Source organism: Pungitius pungitius, chromosome 3, assembly GCF_949316345.1.
Source record: "Pungitius pungitius chromosome 3, fPunPun2.1, whole genome shotgun sequence".
Taxonomy (NCBI): Eukaryota; Metazoa; Chordata; class Actinopteri; order Perciformes; family Gasterosteidae; genus Pungitius; species Pungitius pungitius.
The window spans coordinates 3599313-3620282 of record NC_084902.1 but is presented as its reverse complement, the minus strand read 5'-3'; the positions used below and the strand labels follow the sequence as shown (position 1 = coordinate 3620282).

The 20970-nt window shown below is 49.2% G+C and overlaps 1 protein-coding gene across 2 annotated transcripts; it reads right to left on the bottom strand.

Moving 5' to 3' along the window:
* Nucleotides 1–943: 943 nt before the first annotated feature.
* ets1 (v-ets avian erythroblastosis virus E26 oncogene homolog 1) lies at nt 944–19955 on the bottom strand. Of its 2 annotated transcripts, none has more exons than XM_037468567.2 (8): nt 19600–19955; nt 8260–8379; nt 7590–7790; nt 7331–7408; nt 6781–7026; nt 5398–5658; nt 1956–2074; nt 944–1587 (listed from the first exon to the last, which is right to left on the bottom strand). In XM_037468567.2, exons 1-8 carry the CDS (start codon nt 19664–19666, stop codon nt 1372–1374), a joined length of 1308 nt encoding a protein of 435 aa, XP_037324464.1. In that variant the 5' UTR covers nt 19667–19955; the 3' UTR covers nt 944–1371. The 2 variants fall into 2 exon arrangements, with proteins under 2 accessions (XP_037324464.1, XP_037324465.1); XM_037468568.2 differs by having other exon boundaries at nt 6781–6978.
* Nucleotides 19956–20970: the final 1015 nt, after the last annotated feature.

Below are 20970 nucleotides of genomic sequence, written 5' to 3'. Positions count from 1 at the left end.
ATCATCACCATCACCAGCAGTCTCCGTGGTTTCCTTCCAGTCACCTTCCTCTATCTCACAACACTTCCCGTCCCATCTTTCCAATCGGCCCCGTCGCCCTTTTTTGTTTCCTGACCCCTGGGCCTCCAGCGCCATCCTGCAGCTGCGTTCCTCATGGAGTCACCCCCTCGACCGCTTCACCTGTGATGTCATCGTCGGGGGGCGGACGGACAGGTGGCGATTTTCGAAACGCGCCCCCCCCCGAAAAGCAACGCTCACAGTGGACAGTGAAGCTGGGACGTTGAACGAGTCTCCTCCACCGAGGGCTCCTGAAACCCCCCCCCCCCCACGTGGACGCCTACCGTTTGCTAATACTGGTGGTATATGCGGAAAAAAGCCCAAGTTTCACAATTATGCGTCTCTTAACAAGGTGGCAGCCACGCAAGTAAAAAAGGTGAACGCGTCGGTTTCAAGCGCAACGGCTACTTTCAGTTGCCTGTCTATCGAAAGCTCTCGGTATGAGTAACCCCCCCCCCCCCCCCCCCCCCCGACGCCCTCAAAGCATACCAGCGCCTCTAGTGTTGATCACGAATCAGCACATTACGGTTGAAAGGCTCCTGGAGAACAGGACGCGATTGAACGTGGCGTCTAAGGTTTGGTTTTCAATTGGAATACCGGCGTTGAGAACACAAGAAAAAAAAAAAAAAAAAAAAAAAAAAAAAAAAAAAAACACAATATGCCCCCGATGGGTTTACATTGGGTGTCTCTCAACATCCACGACACGACACAACAGATTCAAAACAACACTTTTTGGTCCGAGCTGAATTGCCAAACAGAGACATGTAAAATTGCCATTAGAACTTCCTTAGTTTGTTTTTTTTCGAGGGGATTTTTAAACCTGTTTTTTTCTCTTTTTTTACTCTTTGTGGGAACCCCCCCCCCCCCCCTCAGCCCCCCCCCCCCTCACACCCTCTCACTCTACCCAAGAAATGTACGTAAGACAAAGACTTTCTGCCTTGGTCCTTCCGTCACCTCGCCGTGCTACTTAGGCAGAACGGAAGCTGAACGCGACCCAAAGAGAGAGCTCCATCGGGCCTTCAGCTGCTAACACACACAGGTCCATGACCACGCGCACACACACACACACACACACATCTTGTGCCTTCTTTTCAAACAAGGTCGGAGAGAGACAGGAGTTTGAAGTTGACAAAGACCACAGTCAGTCATTAAAAACATTTCTGGTCCCCCGCAAAAAAACTAAAAAAAAGAATAAAAACAAAAAAAACAAAAAAAAAACGGTTTACAGACTATCGAAATAGTTAAGACCACTTTATGAGCCCCCCCCCCACCCCCCCCAGTCCACGTGTCTCCGAAGCTCCTCGTCCCTTGGCTTCACTCGTCCGTGTCGGGCTTTACGTCCAGCATGGCGTGCAGCTCCTCGGGAGTGTACCCCAGCAGGCTTTTTAAGTCACACACAAAGCGGTAGACGTAGCGCTTCCCCGACGTCTTGTGGATGATGTTCTTGTCGTAGTAGTAGCGCAGGCCGCGGCTCAGCTTCTCGTAGTTCATCTTGGGCTTGTTTTTCCTCTTGCCCCACCTCCGGGCGACCTAAAAAAAACAACAAAAAAAACAACCACAGAGAGAAAACAGGCGTCAAGATGTGCAATTTCACAATAAAAAAAAACAAACAATCACGCGACGAATGACTTCAGATGGAAGCCATTGTCGGCGCCAAGAACGAGAGCTTTGACATTTTCAAATGCAAAACAAAGAACCCTGTTTTTGCAAGTCCTTTTAAAAACCAAACCAGCAACCTTTCCCCAAAATTGATGAGGAAAAACAAATCAAATGTTGTTGTTTTTAAAAAAAAAAAGAAGAAAAAAAAAGGGGGGGCAGCAAACATCTTGTTCATCTGGCCGACTACTTAGGACCTCCCAGAACGCGCAGCAGTGACCAGCGGGGTCACGACCTCTCACCTCATCTGGGTCAGAAAGCTTGAACTCCCAGCCGTCCCCTGTCCAGCTGATGAAGGACTGGCACGACTTGTCGGTCAGGAGCTCCAGGAGAAACTGCCACAGCTGGATGGGGCCGCTGCCTGCAGAACGCATGGGGTGGGGGGGGCGCATTAAAAACAAGCTAACTAGAAGACATGCAGACTACAGTTCTAAATCCTATTATTAGTTCAACACTCCAGATACTGTATTAGAGATGACTGGCTGCATGGTATAAACACATTGTGTCTTCCCTTGCAGTAGGGGGGCCTTTACAAAAGTAAGGCACATGGTCTGTACCCTGTAACAGTTGTGTTACTGCACTGCGAAGGGTATGATGAGTGAAGGACCTTAAAAAAAGGGAAAGGTGTCTGGACAGTTTACGCATCATTAAATGGGATCGCCAATCATTCACTCGAAGAGGGACAACGTAAACCTTCTAAAGTGGGTCAGACCCTAAGTGCAACTGTGGAGCCAACCGTCCCCCTAAAACACAACGGTCCCTTTCACTACGCATCCCCTTGTCTGGCAGTCGGCCTGTGCAGTGTGTGACTCTAGAGTGTGTAGGAGTTCCATGAGGATGAAATCACTCGTTTAAAAAAAAAAAAAAAGAGGCTGCCTGCAGATTTCAGCAACATATCTCAGGGATCACAGTGGTTCAAGTGATCTAGACTCGTCATCGGATTTGAGAATTGAGAGCTATATAATAGACTACAAGGCTTACACAACAGCTCTCATTAGATTAAAAAAAAAAGAGGGAAAGCAGAAGAAAGAACCAAAACAAGGGCTCATCTCTGAACTAGATGCAAGGCAGCGCACTTTGATCTTGTGGGTTTTTCAGCACACTCAACCACCCACTTTTGTGGCTCGCAAGTTGAAATCACACCTGCCTGTGTGCAGCACACCGCCTCAGCAAAAAATGAAGCTACGCAAAAAGTCCCCTTTTTTCTCGAGCCTCCGAAAAAAAAAAAAAAAAAAAAAAAGAAGAAACCCAAATGTGCCCCGATAGAGCGCAAAGAAACAAACGCTCTCAGGGAAACGGACCTCGAAGTGGGGCATGCGAGCCTTCTTTGCTCCTGTTTCTCACTCGCATTCCAAAAGTAAAGCCTGCTACTGTAATAGCGAGCCCGCATAAGGGTGACACAGTGCCTGCGTACCAGCCCCCCGCCATAGTGTGGCAAAGGGGGTGGGGGGTGGAGGGTGTGGCGGGGGCTCGCATTGGAGGCAGGAGTTAAGCGCCTGGCCCGAGGTATGATAAATGACTCTTACTTTTCTTCCTTTCCTCCAATGCCCTCCGTGCAGAATGTGTAGAACAAGTGGAGCCGTAAAACAGGGATTCTGATCCGCGTCATTTTTAAAAAGGTGAAACTAATCGGGCCACGTTTTAACAGTGTATTAGCAATACTTTTTACAATTACATACGACGCAACTACACGTGCACGGGAAGCCAGAGAACAGAGAAGGCAGAGAGTCCCGATGCAGGCGGAGAGGCGCCGCCCCGCACAGACGGAGGTGCAAAATGGCGAATTGTCACAGGAAACCGCCGAGGTGACAACTGGAGCTGCTCTTATCTCCCCCTGCAGCCTTATCAGACGCGCTGTCGAGTGTCACCTGTCACCCACGTGACTGGTACAGGAAGCCGAGCAGAGCGAGCATCAAACTTGGAATCTTACAATTTTTTGGTTGAGGTTACTCTCTCTCTCTCTCTCTCTCTCAAGCTCTTTTCTTGCTGTATTTCTTCATCCACGCACACACGTGCACAGCGGCGCACACAAGCACACAATTAAGTAACGCTTCTGAAGGACCACGCTCTCCTTGCGCTGCTCCTAATAACAGCTTGGACAAAAAGCAGGGCGACGTATTTCTCTCTGATGATGGTATTTTAGATTTATTTTTTATTTTTTTTATCTTCCTTCCGCCATCCCCTCTTTCCCCATCTAGTAAAAGCCGGGAGGAAGCACATTATCCTCTCTGCGAGTACATTACGAGGCATTAGGCTGGAAACCCTTTCACACACACAAGCTCTTTGGAGTCATCTATCCCGTCGTAACAACCGATGCGCGTCAGACGGACAGATTGAAGCGGTAAATGGAGCCAGAAAGCGGTGCGGTGTGCTTCTCAAGAAGAACAAGAAGAAGACATTTCCCCCCCCCCCCCCCCCCCCGTGCTCGGGTTTAGATTTTTGACACAACGCAAATGACCGTCAAAGCTCATTTCAGAAAATGGTAAATGTCTTCATAGCTTGTTTGAAAAAAAAAAAAAAAAAAAAAAAAAAAAAAAAACCTCAAACTAACATGAATTTAAAAGAATTACAAATCTCTCTTGTTCGTTTTTATTTTATGGTTCAGTCGTTTTTTTTCAGACGGAGCAAGCGGCCTCTCGCAGTCACTGAAGGGGCTTTTTGACAGCGTCTTCGGGGGTTTGATTATATGCGCGTTACGACATCTTTCCAACGTCATTATGAATGAATGACTCATTTCTTTCTTCGAGCGGAGCTTTTGAAAAGGACCAGTTATGTACTTGTGCATACCAACGCTGGGACAGTGTTGCTGCTGATCTGATGTGTGCTTTGTTAGTATCATTGAGAAACGTTCTCGGGAGTTCCCCTTTTCCAAAGCTGGCAATTCTTCAGCCTCGTGGAAACAATTTAAAACACAGCTGAAAAAAAAAAAAAAAAGTCCCAAACACAATGGCGCAAAGATGCGATTTGACGCTCCTCACCATCCAATTTTAAACCGCCGTGCATGTCTGGAATAGTTGAACTAAACCCTCCATTCACAAAGCTACAAAGCTTTGATGTGCAATCGTTTTGGTGGGAACTGTTAGAAGTAGCAACGGCGTTTGTGCTGAATCGGTGCACTCGCTCCAGAAGGGTTAAAGTTATCTCGCTGGCTGATGGCACACAGAGACAAGATAGGTGAGCCGCCTTCTTTTAGCATGTGCGAAGATGCCTCTCGAGATATTCTATTTCCGGGGTCATGTGGGGGCATCATTTTTATGTTTTACCAGCGTTGCCACGACGACCTGGAACAAATAGGTTGAGATGCGGTCCGCAGATAACAAGTAGAGTGGAACAGAGTGAGCGTTTCAAATGAGGTGGGTAAATGAAGAAGGTACGAGCAAAAACTGTACGGTGCATGTTTGAATATTAATCCTTACATTTTAACTGGTGGCTAGAGCTATGCATATTTTTTTCATAAACATTGAGAATATTTTACCCATATTAAATAGAAGTGAATAAATAGTGTCACGGCCCCGGGGTCGTTTTCTGTTGGGTTACCCTTTGATTTCCACTTTTCAAAAATGTGTGTCTGCTGCAAAAACGGTGTGTGTGTGTGTGTGTGTGTAAAAGCTGCAGCACTTTCCAAAGTGGGACCGCATGCAACATGACGCAGCGTACGCACTGGGACCTGTACTGGTCTCTTACCGGTGTATCCCGCCAGCGCCGCCGCCGGGATGACAGGTTTGTCCTTGCTGAGGTCCGAGCGCTCCCTCACATAGTCTTTGAAGGTGCCCTTGGGCTTGTGGCTGTGCAGGGCGGTGGGGTAGTCTTCAGAGTCGAAGCTGTCGTACGAAGGTACCCGCTGCAGGCTGCTGAAGGAGGACTGGCTGCTCCAGGACTGGGTCAGTCGGTCACAGCTCTCGAAGCTCTCGATGCTCTCGAAGGAGTCCTGGCCCCCGAGCTTACCTAGGAGGGAGGGGTGGGTGGTTATCGAGTTGTCATGGAGGTTCAAACTGTACAGACATCTCTAAAGATGGATGTGCAGCTGTTCTTCAATGCATACATGATTATAATTAGTGGTACAAGTCTTCCGTAGAGTTGAAAGTTGCATGAACAACACCTAAAGCGGTAAATTAAGCTATAGTGTTCTGCATGGTGCCACGTTTTACTCCATCCCACACCTCGTTTCCCTTTTACAACCACAACATGGAGACGACTTTAAACGGCAAGACAAGCGCGCAAATTGCTTTTGCTATTCTTTGCCTCGGGAAGGATGAGGAGGAGGCATTAAACGACAAGCCGTTATCCTACGACAGATAATGCAGCCTCTGCATTGAAATCTCCGACGGCTCAAACCGAAGCCACATGTGGATGCAAGCCGTGCCACTAAATACTTTCCCACGTTGGGGGGGGGCAGCGCTCAGAAGCTGCGTAGGATGCGCGGGGGGTCGGCCCTCATGCGTAGTGTGCACACGCTCCTCATTTACACAGCTGGGGATTTGGGAGGAGAAAATCCGAGCTTTACGGCTAACGTTGTGAACCCAACGCTGCCGATGCCTCCGTCGACTATCGGTGTGGGGGGGGGGGGGGGGGGCGGAGGTTGAACAAGCCTCTGCATTCAGTGAGGTTTCATGAGAAAAGGCGTGCTAGCTGAGGACGACACCTCCATCTCCTTACCAAGAAGCCGAGGAAAAGAGGCCAACAGAAACTTTCTGAAGGTTACACCAGTTAAAGTGTTTTGCATTAAGGACGGGGAGGCAAGACTAGACGCTGTGGCTTTTGGTTCGTGTTTCACACTTTACAAAAACAACAGCTTTTTTTTTTTTTTTTTTTTGTCAAGTTGTATTCGAGGACGGTTCGCTGGAACCACAAACCAACCAGGGGGGGTGCTTTTTCTTCTCTTCCAATACATCCACGCTGAAGTGGCACACCGGGTTTGTGGCAGCCTCAGCACAGTCACACGCAAACCGACGCAGAGGCACTGGCATGCACGCCCCGTTTTTGTGCAACACATGCACACGTTCATGCACACAAATGTATGTATCCCTTCTTTCTATCTGCCGTGCGACCCCCCTCCCCCCCCCTCACCTCTGCTGAGACGTCCCACACACATGTTGTCGGGGGATACCACCTCCTGCTTGACGGTGAAGTAGTCCCCCTGCAGCGGGTTGAGGGGCGTGTCCCGCAGGATGACAGCGGGGTACTCGCTCTCGTACTTGAGCGTCAGCAGCTCCTCCGAGCTGATGGGATGGAGCGTCTGGTAGGACTCGGTGATGAAGCCGGGCTCTGAGTATTCAGAAGGAGGGACACATTGAGCATGCTCAACACCGTAGCCTGGAGAGACAAAGGGAAATGAGCGTGGATGGACAGCAGAGCAGAGAGGGGATCGATCCTCGGCGAGAGAGAGAGAGAGAGAGAGAGAGAGAGAGCCGAGTCTTCCATCCACCATGTGCTGAACTGCCGTGTGTGAAAAGGCCGTGACGAAACGCAGCCCTGCTTGCCAATGACAATAGTCATACAATACTCGTTCTGGCAACACATGTTAAAAAACAAAAGACTAAATCACTCCTCTTTTCTTCCATTCCATACGCCACCGATCTGGTGCTCCTACACAGTGATGAGTGTGATGAGTACTTACTGACAAAGTAGTCTGAGGTATAGCGGGATTCCTGGAAGTTGGAGGTCAGTCCATTGATGGGGTAATGCTTTGCATCCTCTTCATGAAAAATTGATAAAGAGCATCAGAGTGGCAGTGACCTCTCCATTGATTTTAATGTTTCGTGTTACTGCAGCCTGCTTTATAAAGAATGAATGACCTCAGCCATCTCCCTGTGTGGCTCCCGTTACTAAAAAAACCGTCTAGTGATAATATGTCTTTGCCAAAAATGCGGCCTTACCTTTCTGAAGCATTTCTAGATGTTCCCAAAGGATGTCCCCAACGAAGTCGGGCGCCAAGTCCAGGAAGCGCTCCTTCCCCATCGCACACAGGCTGGCTCCGTTCATGCAGAACTTGTCAAAGTCGACAATTTTCAGACTGAACTCGTTCACGGTCCACGTTAACCAGGCGGCCACATGGTTTTCTGTCCACTGTCTGGGATCTATACAGGGTTTACACATGGGTGGTTGTTTTGTCAACTGTTCAAATGCAGTATTTGTGCAATTTGCTGAAGCTTTCTGAAGAAAAAAAAAAAAAAACAGCCACAGGTATATGAGCAAAGATCATAATTTGCAGATATAGCAGGATAACTAGAGTCCAAACAGCATGAGGAGGCTCTGTGGTCAGCTTTCCAGTCAAGCAGCTAACTCATTATTCATCATCATCAGCATCATAGTCTGTAGTCTGTGTCCTGACGCTCTGGATGCTGCAGTCAGACAGTCTGCCCCCTGAACGCAGTGTGTAATAGAAGGCCCTTTCCGGAACCACTGGGTGTCTCCTCGGTTTCTAGTCCTTCAAAGAGATGCCTTCACTGAAGGATTTAGCGCAGCCTCCAACGCGGAGTGATCCGGTGGATGTGCGCGTTTCACTTTCCTGGATGAAAAAGCCAACAGCGTGGCCGAGAGTTGTACCTTTGGGGATACCCAGCCGCTGCTGCTCCTTCGTGAATCCACTGAAGGTGGCCTTCAGAGCCTGGGACATCATCTCTTTACTTCCTGGAGTCAGCAGGGGGACATCTCCGCACTCCGGATCTACAAATAAAAAAAATACAAAAAGAATATAGATTGTCATTGTCGTTATTGATAGGCAATGCATCCTGTATACTGATAATGATACATTGAAGTGAGATGCAAGAGGGGGAAAGGCTTGGACAAACACGCACCTAGTGTCTCTCTCCCTCTCTCTCCCTCCCTTTCTCACACACACAAACCCACAGACACGCGTGATCAACTACATGCCTAAACAATTACATTCCTTCTAGACCGATACGGTCAGTGCATCAGATGCAATCTATTTAAAGAATCCCCGTCACGCTGCCGCATCTGTGCCGTTTACAAACACAGGTTACACTGCATGTGCACCAGTTTTTCCACCTTTGACCCTAATCTAAACCTAGTGCACAATGTTACTTTCTGGTTGTTGTCATGAGGCAACTGTGACTCATCTGGCACTCGGCATAAAAAATAAAAAAAAAAACACACACACTACAAACACTCCGGGTTCTCCTAGCCGCACATCCTGGGTGGGAGAGCTGCGCCTGGTGCCCATCACTGACACCGCGACCCCCCGCCAGCCCTCCTGCCATGCCGGCCTTACACACTGGGCCTACTGTCACCGGACCGAGCATGGGGTCAAACATTCTGAGAGGTCGGAGGGGGGTCGAGGGATGAGGTGATGATGTCACTCGCGGCTCCTGGCTGGGTGGCTAGGAGAGGTTTTGTGGGGCGTGTGGGGGGGAGGGCGGGGGGGGTGTCCCGAGGGTCTCTGCCACACACTGGGCCTACTGTTCTCTGCTCACAGTCAGTGGGCAACCAGTGCGGAACAGAGCTCCTTTTGATGACTTTAAACAGTGCCTGATGACTTGCACTCATCTAATTAGATTCAACAGTCTGCCGAAAAGTGGGATGAGAGGGGCAAAGCGGGGGGGGACACGGCGAGGGGACATCGGGGGGGAACAGACCCCGGGGCCACTAGCACTAGAATAGACGGCAAATGGCTTGTAAATAGACATAAAAAAGGCCTTACAGAGCTCCAATTAGCTGACATGCCTCATTCAGTCTGCACAGCGCCCACGCTCATCTCAACAACAAAGACAGACGTACATCATTATCTTGTCAATGGGGCGGGGGGGGTGGGGGGGGGGGAGTTAAGTGCGTGAGGCGTAACTTCTCGGAGCGTGCACACACAGAATCAAGGGTACATCCAGGCTTTGTTTGTTTACTCATGTCCCTCTCTTTAGGTCCAATAAAAATCATTAAAAAAAAAGTCCCAGCTTAAATGCCAAAAGCATGATGGGGAGGTGGGGGAGGGGGGGGGGGGGGGGGTTGGTCCCACCCAGATGTTCTGGCATCTCCGCTGGCTGGCTGGCTGGCTGGCTGGCGGCGGCGGTTTTGCCTGCCAGCGGCGCACTGGGGCGACGTACAGTTCATGCTTGTTTTCTGCTCTCGCTGACGTCTCGACCTTCGCCTGGAATGCACAGCAGCTGTCCCTCCTTTCGCTTCACGCAACCAATGGCTGTCTGGCGGTTGGTAAAATTAGGTCTCCCAGTTTTTAACCCCCCCCAACCCCCCACGCCTCTATTTTCTCTCTAAAGAAAGACTCCTTGCAACAGGCCAGAGACAGAGGACAGACAAAAGCCCTTTGCTTCTCCGTGTGATTGAATTAGGGCCTGCGATAATATACTGCTCTCCGTCACTCCGTTGGCGGACCGACAGAAAGAGGTTTATTCTCCGCTCTTCTACTTTGCTTTTACTTCAGACTCGAATCAACACCGTTTTACAGCCTGAATACACTCGGGGGTTTACATATTGTCACATAGTTTGCATATGAAAATGAAACGAGCGGTTTCACAGTGCAAATAAGGCCGAAGCGAGCTATTAATATATAAAAAGTTGCTCATGAGAGCCGGGTTGTAAAGGCTTCTGGCGAGCTCACGTTTTTTTATTTCTTTTTTTTTTTTTTTTACATCTGTGGCACTGCAGAAATGTACGTGCCGCAAACGCCTCACGGCCCGAGATGGCGCTGGGCCTCGGACAGCCTGCGCTCCGACGCGAGGACCGGGGCGGAACGGGGGCAGTTTATTTAAGCTGGATCGAGCAGAGTTTGTCTGCACTTTCGAACCGCGTACGCCCCCCCCCTCCCCTCCCCTCCCCTCCCCATCGCTTTCATCAACCCAACCCCAGACCCGGCGCGCCAGGCCACACAGAATTGAACCCACTTTGGCAGTAAATCCTCCGCCAAAAGACACTCAACGCCATCCTGCACGAGAACCACCTTTTGGCAGTTATACGTCAACTCTGAATGTAGAGCAAATTCTATTGTGAGACTGCAATTTGGGTGATCTATTGAATTTCTCCTCTTTGAAATTAGCTTGGAGGTGGGATTTCTGTCTAATGGAAAGTAAGGTAAAGCACAAAAAATGTTTTTCCAACAACACAATTTACATTCCTAACACCTTATGGTTATGTGTTTTGCTTTGTTGCATTTTTGTGAATCAGAATTAAAAAAAAAAAAAACGTGGAGCAGAGGACTAGCTAAGAGTGCAGGAGCACCCGTGGTGAGTGATCCATGTGAAAGTTATCTGCGGCGGGGCTAATGTACATCGCGCGTCCATTAGCGAGCTTTGATCTAGACGATCTCTAGTAAATGATGTAGTCCTGATAGGATTTCAATGCCTGCGAGTCCCATTAGATACTGAACGGTCACTATGCACTGAGAGTTAGAGCGTCCGCAAGTCGTCTCTTTCCACATTAGACGGTGTGGGTGTCCGTCCACAAAGTGGGCTCCATCCACTTAGCTCAAGAAAACCGGGGGGGGGAGAGATGCAATTCACATGCAACATTATGGCATTTCGCTAGCGAGAGTATAAAGATCATCAGGATCAAAAGCAAGAAACGACACCGATTGCTACGAATGATTCAGAGGGAATAATATGTATCTATTCGAAGGGTCGCTGATGAAGGGAGACGGAGGTTTAGTCTGGAATGGACAGTAAAAGGTATTGATTAACTACTCCTCTTGCAACAATATGAGTCATGGAAATCTCTATATTCTCCAGTATTTGTTTACCGCCCTGCCCCCCTGTGACCGAGCCCCAACCCAAACCTCTGCTACGGGGGGGGGCGGGGGGGGGGGGTCAATTTGTCACCTTAAGCTCAAGTTAAACTGACCCACATACACACATGAACACGAACCCAATTAGCGGCGAAATTGGGATTTTTTTGATTTTTCGTAGGAACAGCCGGGGCTGGGCAGGGCGGGACCAGGGATGGGGAAGGTCCCGGGTGGGTGAGGGATGAGTACGGGGGGGGGGGAGAGTGAGTCACCAGTCGGCTGTAATACGAGCTCATCACAGGACAAGAGAACCCAGGGGGGAGGGAGGGGGGGGAGAATGAATGGGAGGTCTCATAATGCTCCCTCTCTCCTGCCGGTCTCTGGAGTGACATCACACTGGGACCGGTGCCATCTCCCAGCCTCCGGCAGAGACTCGTTTCATTCATAAAGCCTGGGCCTCCTCCGCCTCACAGGGACGCAACGATACAAGCAGAGCAGGCAACCAGACCCAACAAATGGGGCACAATGTGCTTTCCATCATGCCGTTCAGCTATAAATAGACCAGTCTTTCAATGTGTGGTAGTGGTGATGTGAGGAAGAGAGAGTCGGCTGTACAGCAAACAAAACAAAAAAAATCTAAAATGCTATTCAAAGCCGGTGAAGGGAACACTTTAGGGTCAAATGACCATTTAAGCTATATCAGTGTCAAAGCATGTGGCGATTCATGTCCCCCCCCCCTCTCTAAGCCCCTTGTGCAGCTGAGAGTACGGTGGGCTTTATTCATCAGCTCAATAATTCATTTCCTGCGGCTAAGTTGCAACTTCCTGTGGGAAGTAAGGGGAGTTGGTTCAGGGGAGGGTCAAACCCTTCCTTAATATCCATCCCTACCTACAATCAGGTACGCGACGCGGCCCCGGGGGGGGGGGGGGGGGGGTTAAAGAAAGCGCTCGGCTACGTGGTGTGGTCTCTCTAAAGCGCAGCCGTCTGCCCAAAGCGGGCCAGAGGACCAGAGGTGGCGGTGGTATCTGAGAGGGCCTTTGATGGAGATCTGTATCTGGACCCCCTGGTCTGAGAATGCGGAGGGTCATAAACCCGGGCCGGCATGAAGGGGGCCCATTCAGTGCCACCGGGTGATAAAGCGGTGACGGAGTGCTGCGGTGGACCGGAGAGAGGAGGGAGGGGGGGGGGGGGCAGTCTGGTTTTGAGAGGGCCGCTTGTTGTTGTTTTTTGAGGCCCGCCGGCTCCGCCGTTTGGATTTCCGTCTCAGTGCCAGCGACCGGCTCTGCTTCAGTGATGTCCCGCGCCCCTGCCGGCGTGTCAAACCTAAAAAGCTGCCCCCCCCCCCCCACCCCACGCCCAAACCCCGAGACCGTCGCACCAGACAGTGCTGAGGCACTGGTTTTATTCTTAGGTCTCCACCGCTGGCTTCTGGCTGCCCTCTCGAAGCACAGGCCTGCGGTGGTGTAAAGCAGCTGCAGGGGAGGAGGAGGGGAGGGGGTGGGGGGGGGGGGGGGGGGGGACGAGGCCGCTACTGCTGACATCTGTCTTTGGCCATGAAACTAGAGTCGTCTAGGATCATCACCACCACAGACATATCGGCTACTCAAGCAGCCAATAAGTGAGAGACTAATACCCCATAGCTTCCTTGCTGTCTTTCTTCATCCCACTCCCTCCATCTCAGAAATCCCATTAGCTTGGGATGCGAAAGTGCATTAACTCCAGTGTTTACGCCAAAGTCTCAGCGCTTGATATGACATTACGTCTGAGGTTGAAATGATACGCGCCATCAGCAACAGACGCTAAACATATTTTTGCTAAAAGCTTCAAGGAACTTCTCTCCTTCCCAGAACAACGAATGGAACGGAGTCCAAGCGATGTCGGCAAGATTTGGCTCCATGGCGCTTATTTCATTTGTTGCTTCGCAATCTTTAACAGTTTGAAAAGGACTAATCTGTTTTTAAGCCTCAAGTATTGAAAAAAAAAAAAAAAAAAAGTTGAGCAACAGGCATGCACTTCTCGCATCAGATTGCACAACTTTCCAGTCTTCTATTACTTTGAGCAAAGCAAAGCAATACATTTGGGGTGGAAGTAAAACCCAGCGTGCACTAAAGCCATACACGGAGAGCAGAGATCTGTTGTATCTCACGCAACCTCATGATAATGGAAAACACGGGGCTTTTGTCCAAAAGGGACTTCGACTGTCTCGTTTGATTACACCTAGTGGTGAGGGAGGGCAACTGCCAGGTCGGGCTTTGTGCAGGTGGCTGTATCCAGGCGAGCTTCTCTCCCAGGCTCCGTGCGTGTTATAAACAGACACGGGATGCTCTGGGGGGACTGTTTGGGCGTTAAACCAAACACACAACCTTTTTCCGACAAACAGTTTATTCTCGGTGTTGCATTTTTTCCACAAAACGTGGTGCCTGTCGCCTTTTTTGGTCCAAAACGGATACATTCCACAAGCGGTTTCCTTATAGAATCTCGGGTCACGTGGGACGGCATGCAGCCACACATTCACACACACACACACAAGTCGATGGAGCCTTTTTGCCACTCTGCCCTCCTGTTGGGCCAACCCATACACATGTAACTCTCGTGGTGGCTGGGTCCAATTATACATATAAGAGCCTGTTGCTTGTTTGAAGGCAAGCTATGGGCGACAGATGGATACTTGATAAATAAATTCCCCCCAGACCGCACTGTTTTCATGTTGCATGCCTCACATTCCACCTCTGTTTTACAATCAGTAATGTGCCTCTCACAGCTTTCTTGTTTTCCGCTAATGCGACCAAAAATGACTTGTGGTCTAAGTGGCAAAAAGGTTTCAGCTCAGGGTGATTAATTAGCCTTCTATTTTAAGCTCGGTGTAGAGTCCTTGGCTAATAGGAGTGTGAAAAATCATAAGCAAAAAACCTCTTCATCCTATATCTTATGTAAGATGGGGCTGTTCTTTTTCGCGATACCGTGAAACTTTGGCTTAAAAAGATGTGAACCACGGCGCGATGGCTCATACAACTCTTGCATTTCGCAATAAGACATGCAACTTATTTCCATTCCTTTTTGTTTTTTTACCGTTGCTGTGTTAACCATCATTTTGCTTTCTTCCTCTCTCTGTGTGTCTCTCTCGCTCACATAAAGTGACTCATTCCATCAAAGAATGACTAGACTTCGGGGTATATCGTGCAGTCGTTTGACAATGTGACTGGTCATGATGAAAGCGGTGACCATATCTTGTCAAAATCCCTACGCAATGACTCAAAACTGGTCACGGTTAACTATGCACGAAACAAACATAAAAGCAAAGTTCATCGCTGAGGATTCTGGAAACTGAAAATTGTCCAAGTCAATCCGTCATTATCGGTTTCGAATATGTGCGCCTACAGGCGACCTGGTAAGGAAAAGCAAGTGGAATCCAGCTGCTTTTACCCTCCTCCCTAAACTCAAGACGCAGTCTAAAAGCGTACCAGTCCCTTTCCTCTCGCATCGCCATGGCCGGGGTGGAACACATGTGCCTCCCATTTGACTGCGTCACCGGGGGCTCGAGTCATCAGTGAGCGCCGCGCGGTTTCAGCTACACAGCGAAGCCGGACTCCCAACGCGCGCACACACCCTTCCTTATCTTCCAATCAATCAATAAAACGGTCCGATGCCGTAGGTCTGACAAAGATAAGCCTGTCTCCCCCATTGGTTCACCTGATTACAAAAACAGGTGGTGTGCAGCATGCACAGACAAAACAGAAAACAAGTAGCGGAAATCTGGGACACACAAATTGAGTGACATGGCCTTGTTGAGGACAGCTGAGGGTTCGTTGTGAGACTAACCCGCCGGACTGATTCTCAGAGCAGACATGTTGCTAAACTCGCCCCTTTTCCATCGCATTATAAGAAAACAAGCCTAAACGTGGAACTATAAAACAGAAACACAGTAGGTATGATATGATATGATACGTGGGAGGCTGTGGAGCCATTTTGGGTCCAAATCAGGCTTGTTTGGGGCCTCAAAGTCACACCGGTAACGTAGAAAAGGGAGAAGCTTGCGGTATTAGAACCGGTGAAGCGAGCCAAGCCATCGCATGTGGTGCAGGCAGGCATCTCGTACCATGACTCAGGGATCACAAGCAAGGAATGACTGGACTGGATGGGACAAACTGCACTCGACACGATCTCACTATCCACCACATCAAGGTGGCGTGTGAAAAATATCCATGTGGCCAACAGAGAGGCACTGGAAAAAAAGAAAAAAAATCAGGGAAGAAAGGGAAAGGAGGGGGCGGAACACTTTACAAGGAACTGTACGAGTGGGCGGGTGAAAGATTGAACATTTTCTAAAGAAAACTTGATTTCGCCAGCCAAATAACATATTTTCCTTAGGTTTGCTTGTTGGACCAGTTCTGTGGAATGCGAGTAAAATTGAGAAGCCTTTGAAGACCAATTAAAAAGCATAGGCAACCCTAGTCATCTTGAACTCCAATTATCTTAGAGCATAACAAGGAACTACCATCATATCAGCCACACCTTGGAAGGCCTCTCTTTTCGCAGTCCCTCAAACAACCAACCCCCCCCCCCTCTCTCACACCATATGCTTGCTATTTAGCAGACTGCTGTATCTGGCGCACGCCTTGCTTGATGACTAAGCTTTATAAGCAAAGAATAAAGGCGTGTAGTTACCAGGAAAGCTTCGAGACGAAAACTTTATAATCGTTTTATCTGTATGAGGGCAACGCAGCAGATGACGGCCTGGACAAAGAAGCAGTAAATGACGGCCGACCGAACTGAAAAGGACAACGTCATGCTTTGTAATCAGAGTAAGGCGGGAAAGCAAGAAAGAAATTAATCATAGTTTACACTCATAGAAAAATACTTCATATATTTATATCCGTTGAGTCGATAACTCCAACCAGCCCATGGACGGTGCACTGAGGAAGATGGTATCAGTTGTCCTCTATTTACAGTACTACCTAATGACATTCAAGTGATGCACTGGCTGACTAATCAAGGGTCTGGTCGGGCAAACCGTATCACCCTCAGTTTGGCATGAGACGGAAACTGGGTCTGCCTTGCAGCGAATGGTCCGATTCTTTGACGGACCGCATCGAGAGAAGCCCGGATGGCACAAACAGTGTTTGCACAGCTGCCAGGCGGCCACGCACCCTCAAACGCTGACATGTATTACACCGTGCTACTGAAGGAGTGCTGACACAAACACACCGAAGCAAAAAAAAAAAAAAAAAACCTGGAGCTCATGCAACACCCTCCGCTCTGACACAAGCTACCAGTCTCCACACCATACCAACGTGGCAAGCACCCTCGGAAAAGAAGAAAAAGTCAGTGAAGCCTTTCACAGAGACACTGGTGTGGCACGACCTGTATGTGCTTGTGTGCATGGTGTAGTAGGGAGAGGCCTTATAAGGGCTCTCAGAAGAAGCGTCAGCAGTGTTTTGATCAGATGAAAGTGAGCCTCCCACTCAAGCGCCCTCCATGCCTCCATGCATGGCACCCAGCAGGGCATGCTAAAACATTCTTGAAAGCCACTGAACCCCGACCTTCAGGCCCAACCAACAGAGAGCACGAGAGGGACGACTCACTCAACACGAAAGTGGACAACTCCCTGCCTAGTGAATGATTGACACTCTTGCATATAAAATCTTTACTTGGATAACCTCCAAACAGTGGGCCTCATTCACCAACAGCTACTAGGACAATAATCATTTTAGCAGTTTTCAGGAACATTCTTACATTGACAACCATTGGATTTGGGTTTTGTATGCCTTTCTACTCGAACAATAAATTAGATCCAATAGTTTTGGGATTTTACATTCTGTGTGGTTCTCCAACATCAATTATCACACCTTGAAAATCTTCTTTTTTTTACATTACACGACATGTCATTTGGCTGACGCTTTTATCCAAAGCGACGTACATTGCATTTTTTTTAACCCGTGGGTTTTTACATTTCTTCAAAATGTTATGGCTAATTTCGAGTGGCTAGTGTCCGTTTCAGTGGCTGTGTGCTGGAGGCCGCGCAGCCTCATTTCCCCCCCCCAACACTCACTGAGAGAGTCACACCACAAGAGCACTCGCTCCTTCATGTCGGCAATTTCACAATCCAACACCTTCCTAGTTAAGCAATGCTCTCTCTCTCCCTCTCGTATGGTTCAAAACTGCCTCCGCCGAGCTGACAGTGTTGTTATGGCTACATGTTGCTTTAAATAATAAGCTACCATGGTCCGGGTTACATGGAAGTAAGTGTGCTGTGTCAGCAATTGACAACTATAACCGGGCAGAGGAGGGAAAACTTTGTGGAACATTAGATGCCTTGTTTGGGTGCACCTCTGACCCTGGCACAGTGTGAGCACTTTAAAAAGAATTACCTCCACGTGGGGCGGGGTGGGGTGGGGGGGGGAGAAAGAGGACGGGCTTTGAGAAAGCAGACACTCGCTGCACTTCCGCCGCAAAGGAAAAAAAAAACAAACACAGTAAAGGTGGTTGAAAGCCGATAGTGGTATCTATATAGTAAACAACAACAACAACTGTAGTTCCCACAATGCCGTAGCTCGAAAAGCTGAAGCATCCTTGTCCATCGGCACAGCTGCTGCTGCTGCTTTCACCATTCCAAGAAATTGCAACATCCATTCATTGCGGCATTGGAGCTCTTATCTATCCAAGTGCCTGCCGTGGTCCTTTAAATGCCTGCAACACCATCGGGCCTCATTGGGGTCAGGACACGTGTAGCGCACTTATCTATCGAGCATGCCATTAGCAAAACAACAAAGAGTGTGAGACGCAGCGGTGGAGAGAGGACTTGTTTGTGTGAGGTTGTTAGACGCTCCCTGGCAGCCTAGGCCTGACCCGAGTGCAACTTGCGAAAGCGGGCGTGAACATTGCAAAAAAAAAACACAAAAAAAAGTTTCGAAAGATAGCGCTGCGCTTTGGGAACTCAACTGCTGCCGTCAGCACTTTGCACGGGAGTGCTCGAGATGTGCAGATCAACGCTCTGCAGGTATCGCTGGTGAGGAGAGTGCGGTTGAGGCGGTGAGATACAGCCGCCGTAGCGCGTCAACACCAGCAAATAGTATCTCGTATCCACAATGCATCAGTGAGCGCTCCTTTGACAGGCCTTTAACGCCACCCCCAACTGCAAACGCGCCGGGGATTTGTTAATGCGAAAAAGCCGCCGGATGCAAATCATCTAAAAACATGCTGCCGTCACACTGGCTAAGTAAATAAAAAAAACGGACAGAGCAGTGAAACCACACAATGGTTTTAAATCCCAAAACCCTGCTGACCCTTTTTTTGAGCGTTTGCCCCGGACTGCCCCTGGAGTCCGCCAACTCTTCCAGGCGCCTAAGGGGGGGTGGGGTGGGGTGGGGGGGGGTTTAGAGAGGCAGGCCTCAGCACTGCAGATTCATCACCTCAGCCTGCCTCGCCTTCCCTCTGGAAAGTCAGTTTTAACCACCGCAGAGGAGGATGGGGGGGGGGGGGTAGAGGAGACAGCAGGGCTGGTGGGGATGTGATTAGGCACCACTGCCTCTCTCTCCCATGCCGGCCCGGGCACAGACGCTCACCGATCACCGATCACATGCCAAAGTCGAACCAGAAAAAGCGAAACACCTTTAAAACACAATGTGAGGGCGATCATTCTGTTTGAAGTAAACATCCCCATGATATAATAAAACACACCTTTGTCACGTGTCACCGGAAGAAAAACATGAATAACTTTACTACAGCCGCCCTCATTTCACAGATATATAGAAAATTATATATATATATATATATATATAATTATCAACGCACGCCAGTCTGAGATTGATTGATTGATTCAATTAACATGACAAGCTCACACACTCTCTCGCGCGCACGCACGCACACACACAGACGCACACGCGCGCAGGCTGTGGATGAGGCTGCATGACTGTGGAGCCTCCGGCGTGATTGCATTCCTCTCGAGTGTTGCGTGTTGTCCGCGATTGAGCAACCGACGGCGTCTTCGTGTGTGTGCGTGTGCGTGTTTGTGTTTGTGTGTTGTGGACGTCACGTCCCTCTCGGCGCGTGTGGCGTTGATGAGCGAGCGGAACGAGCGGTGTCAACACCGCGCGCCGCGACGTTACCGGAGCAACGTCGGTCTCCGTCAACTGTCAAGCGCGCGAGCGAGCGGGCGAGCGAGCGCGCGCGCACAGAAGAGTTGTAAGCAGCCTACTCACCGTCCATCTTTTCAGCCTTTATGATTGTTAACGTCGGTTTCATGTCGACAGCTGCCGTCATGACCATCGGATCGGTTCGACTTGATGACGCCGGGTCCCTCTTTGATTCTAACTGTTCTCTCTCTCTCTTCCCCCCCCCCTCTCCAAAAAAAACAAACAAAAAACAACACAATATAAGGGAAAATCTTCTCTTCCTTCTGGCACCCCGCTCAATTCTACTTTTTGTATAACCTCCCGCACTAAAAACCGATTGGGGTTCTTTTACTCGTAACTTATCCTTTGCTCTCTACCCCTCCGATGCATGTACACACACTCCCTCTTTTCCTCGTTCTTTCTCGCTCACACACTCACTCACTTCTTCCTCTCTAATCTCTGCCTGTGGGCGTGGCTTAAGCGAGGAGCCGGAGTGTGACGGCAGCTGAAGGGGGGCGGGGCTTGGGCCTGACTGCCAGTTGATTCACAATTCAATTACAAGCCCCCCCCTCCCTCCTCCATACTTCCCCACCCCACTCGACCCCATTGCACTACCGCCTCCCCCTCGTCTCAGTGAGAACCTTCTTGCGTCACGTCATCGGACGCAGTTTGCGAGTCTAGAAGTTTCACCCGGGATGAGAAACACCCGGGAGATGTGAGAGCTGCTGGGAGGCCCGAGAACGAGCTGTGGCGCTCGACTTAACTCCATCGTGCCTACTGTTAGTATTCAACCGCACAGAAAGTCCATATGAAAGTAAAAGTAAAGATTTCCTACAACAATAATTGAGAAGTTGGCTTTTAAAGCCCTCTAAGGAACCCATTAGGCATACTAGTGATGCAAGTGTGACTAAGGGAGCGATGTGTCTTTTTTAGATTAAAAATAGCTTTGATCTGGTTTGCTGTATAGTTCCTTTGTGCTAGAAAAAAAAAACGCTGGCGAAAAAGGGGAGTCCGGCCTGTCTCGTGTCCCATACTCCTCCTCCAGGCTTCCTCATAACTTGTAACTCACCCTCATAAACACCTCAGAGTATTTCCTGTTCACCTTGTACTGGTCAATAAAAAAATAAAAAAAATAAGGAGGCTAAATCGTTGCAAATAGGTGCAATTGCACGTGTACACATTTCCCGAATGGAAATGAGGTGATAGCGGTTTGTGGTGTGAAAATGGGTTAGTAGTACACATATCAAAATCAATCAGACTGGGTCTCTCGTCAGCGAGACCATCGTTGGAAATTCAGTTTCAACTGGGTGAAATATCTTCCCCTTCTCAGTCTGTTTTGCTCTTTTTTTATACGCTGTGCTTTCTGATCCACTGCGGGAACAATGGGCCATGCCTCACTGGTCAAACCATTGCTGTTCAGGAGCATCTACCATGTCCAAAAAAACATTGTTGCAACAC

Bases quoted from the DNA above. Each gene is read 5' to 3' on its own strand.
- ets1 (XM_037468567.2), bottom strand. From the start codon at position 19,666: ATGGTCATGACGGCAGCTGTCGACATGAAACCGACGTTAACAATCATA. The intron at 5,659-6,780 runs GTGAGGGGGGGG...CCTCCCTCCTAG, and splicing joins TGTGGGACGTCTCAGCAGAG to GTAAGCTCGGGGGCCAGGAC. The intron at 2,075-5,397 runs GTAAGAGACCAG...TGCGTTCTGCAG, and splicing joins GGCGCTGGCGGGATACACCG to GCAGCGGCCCCATCCAGCTG.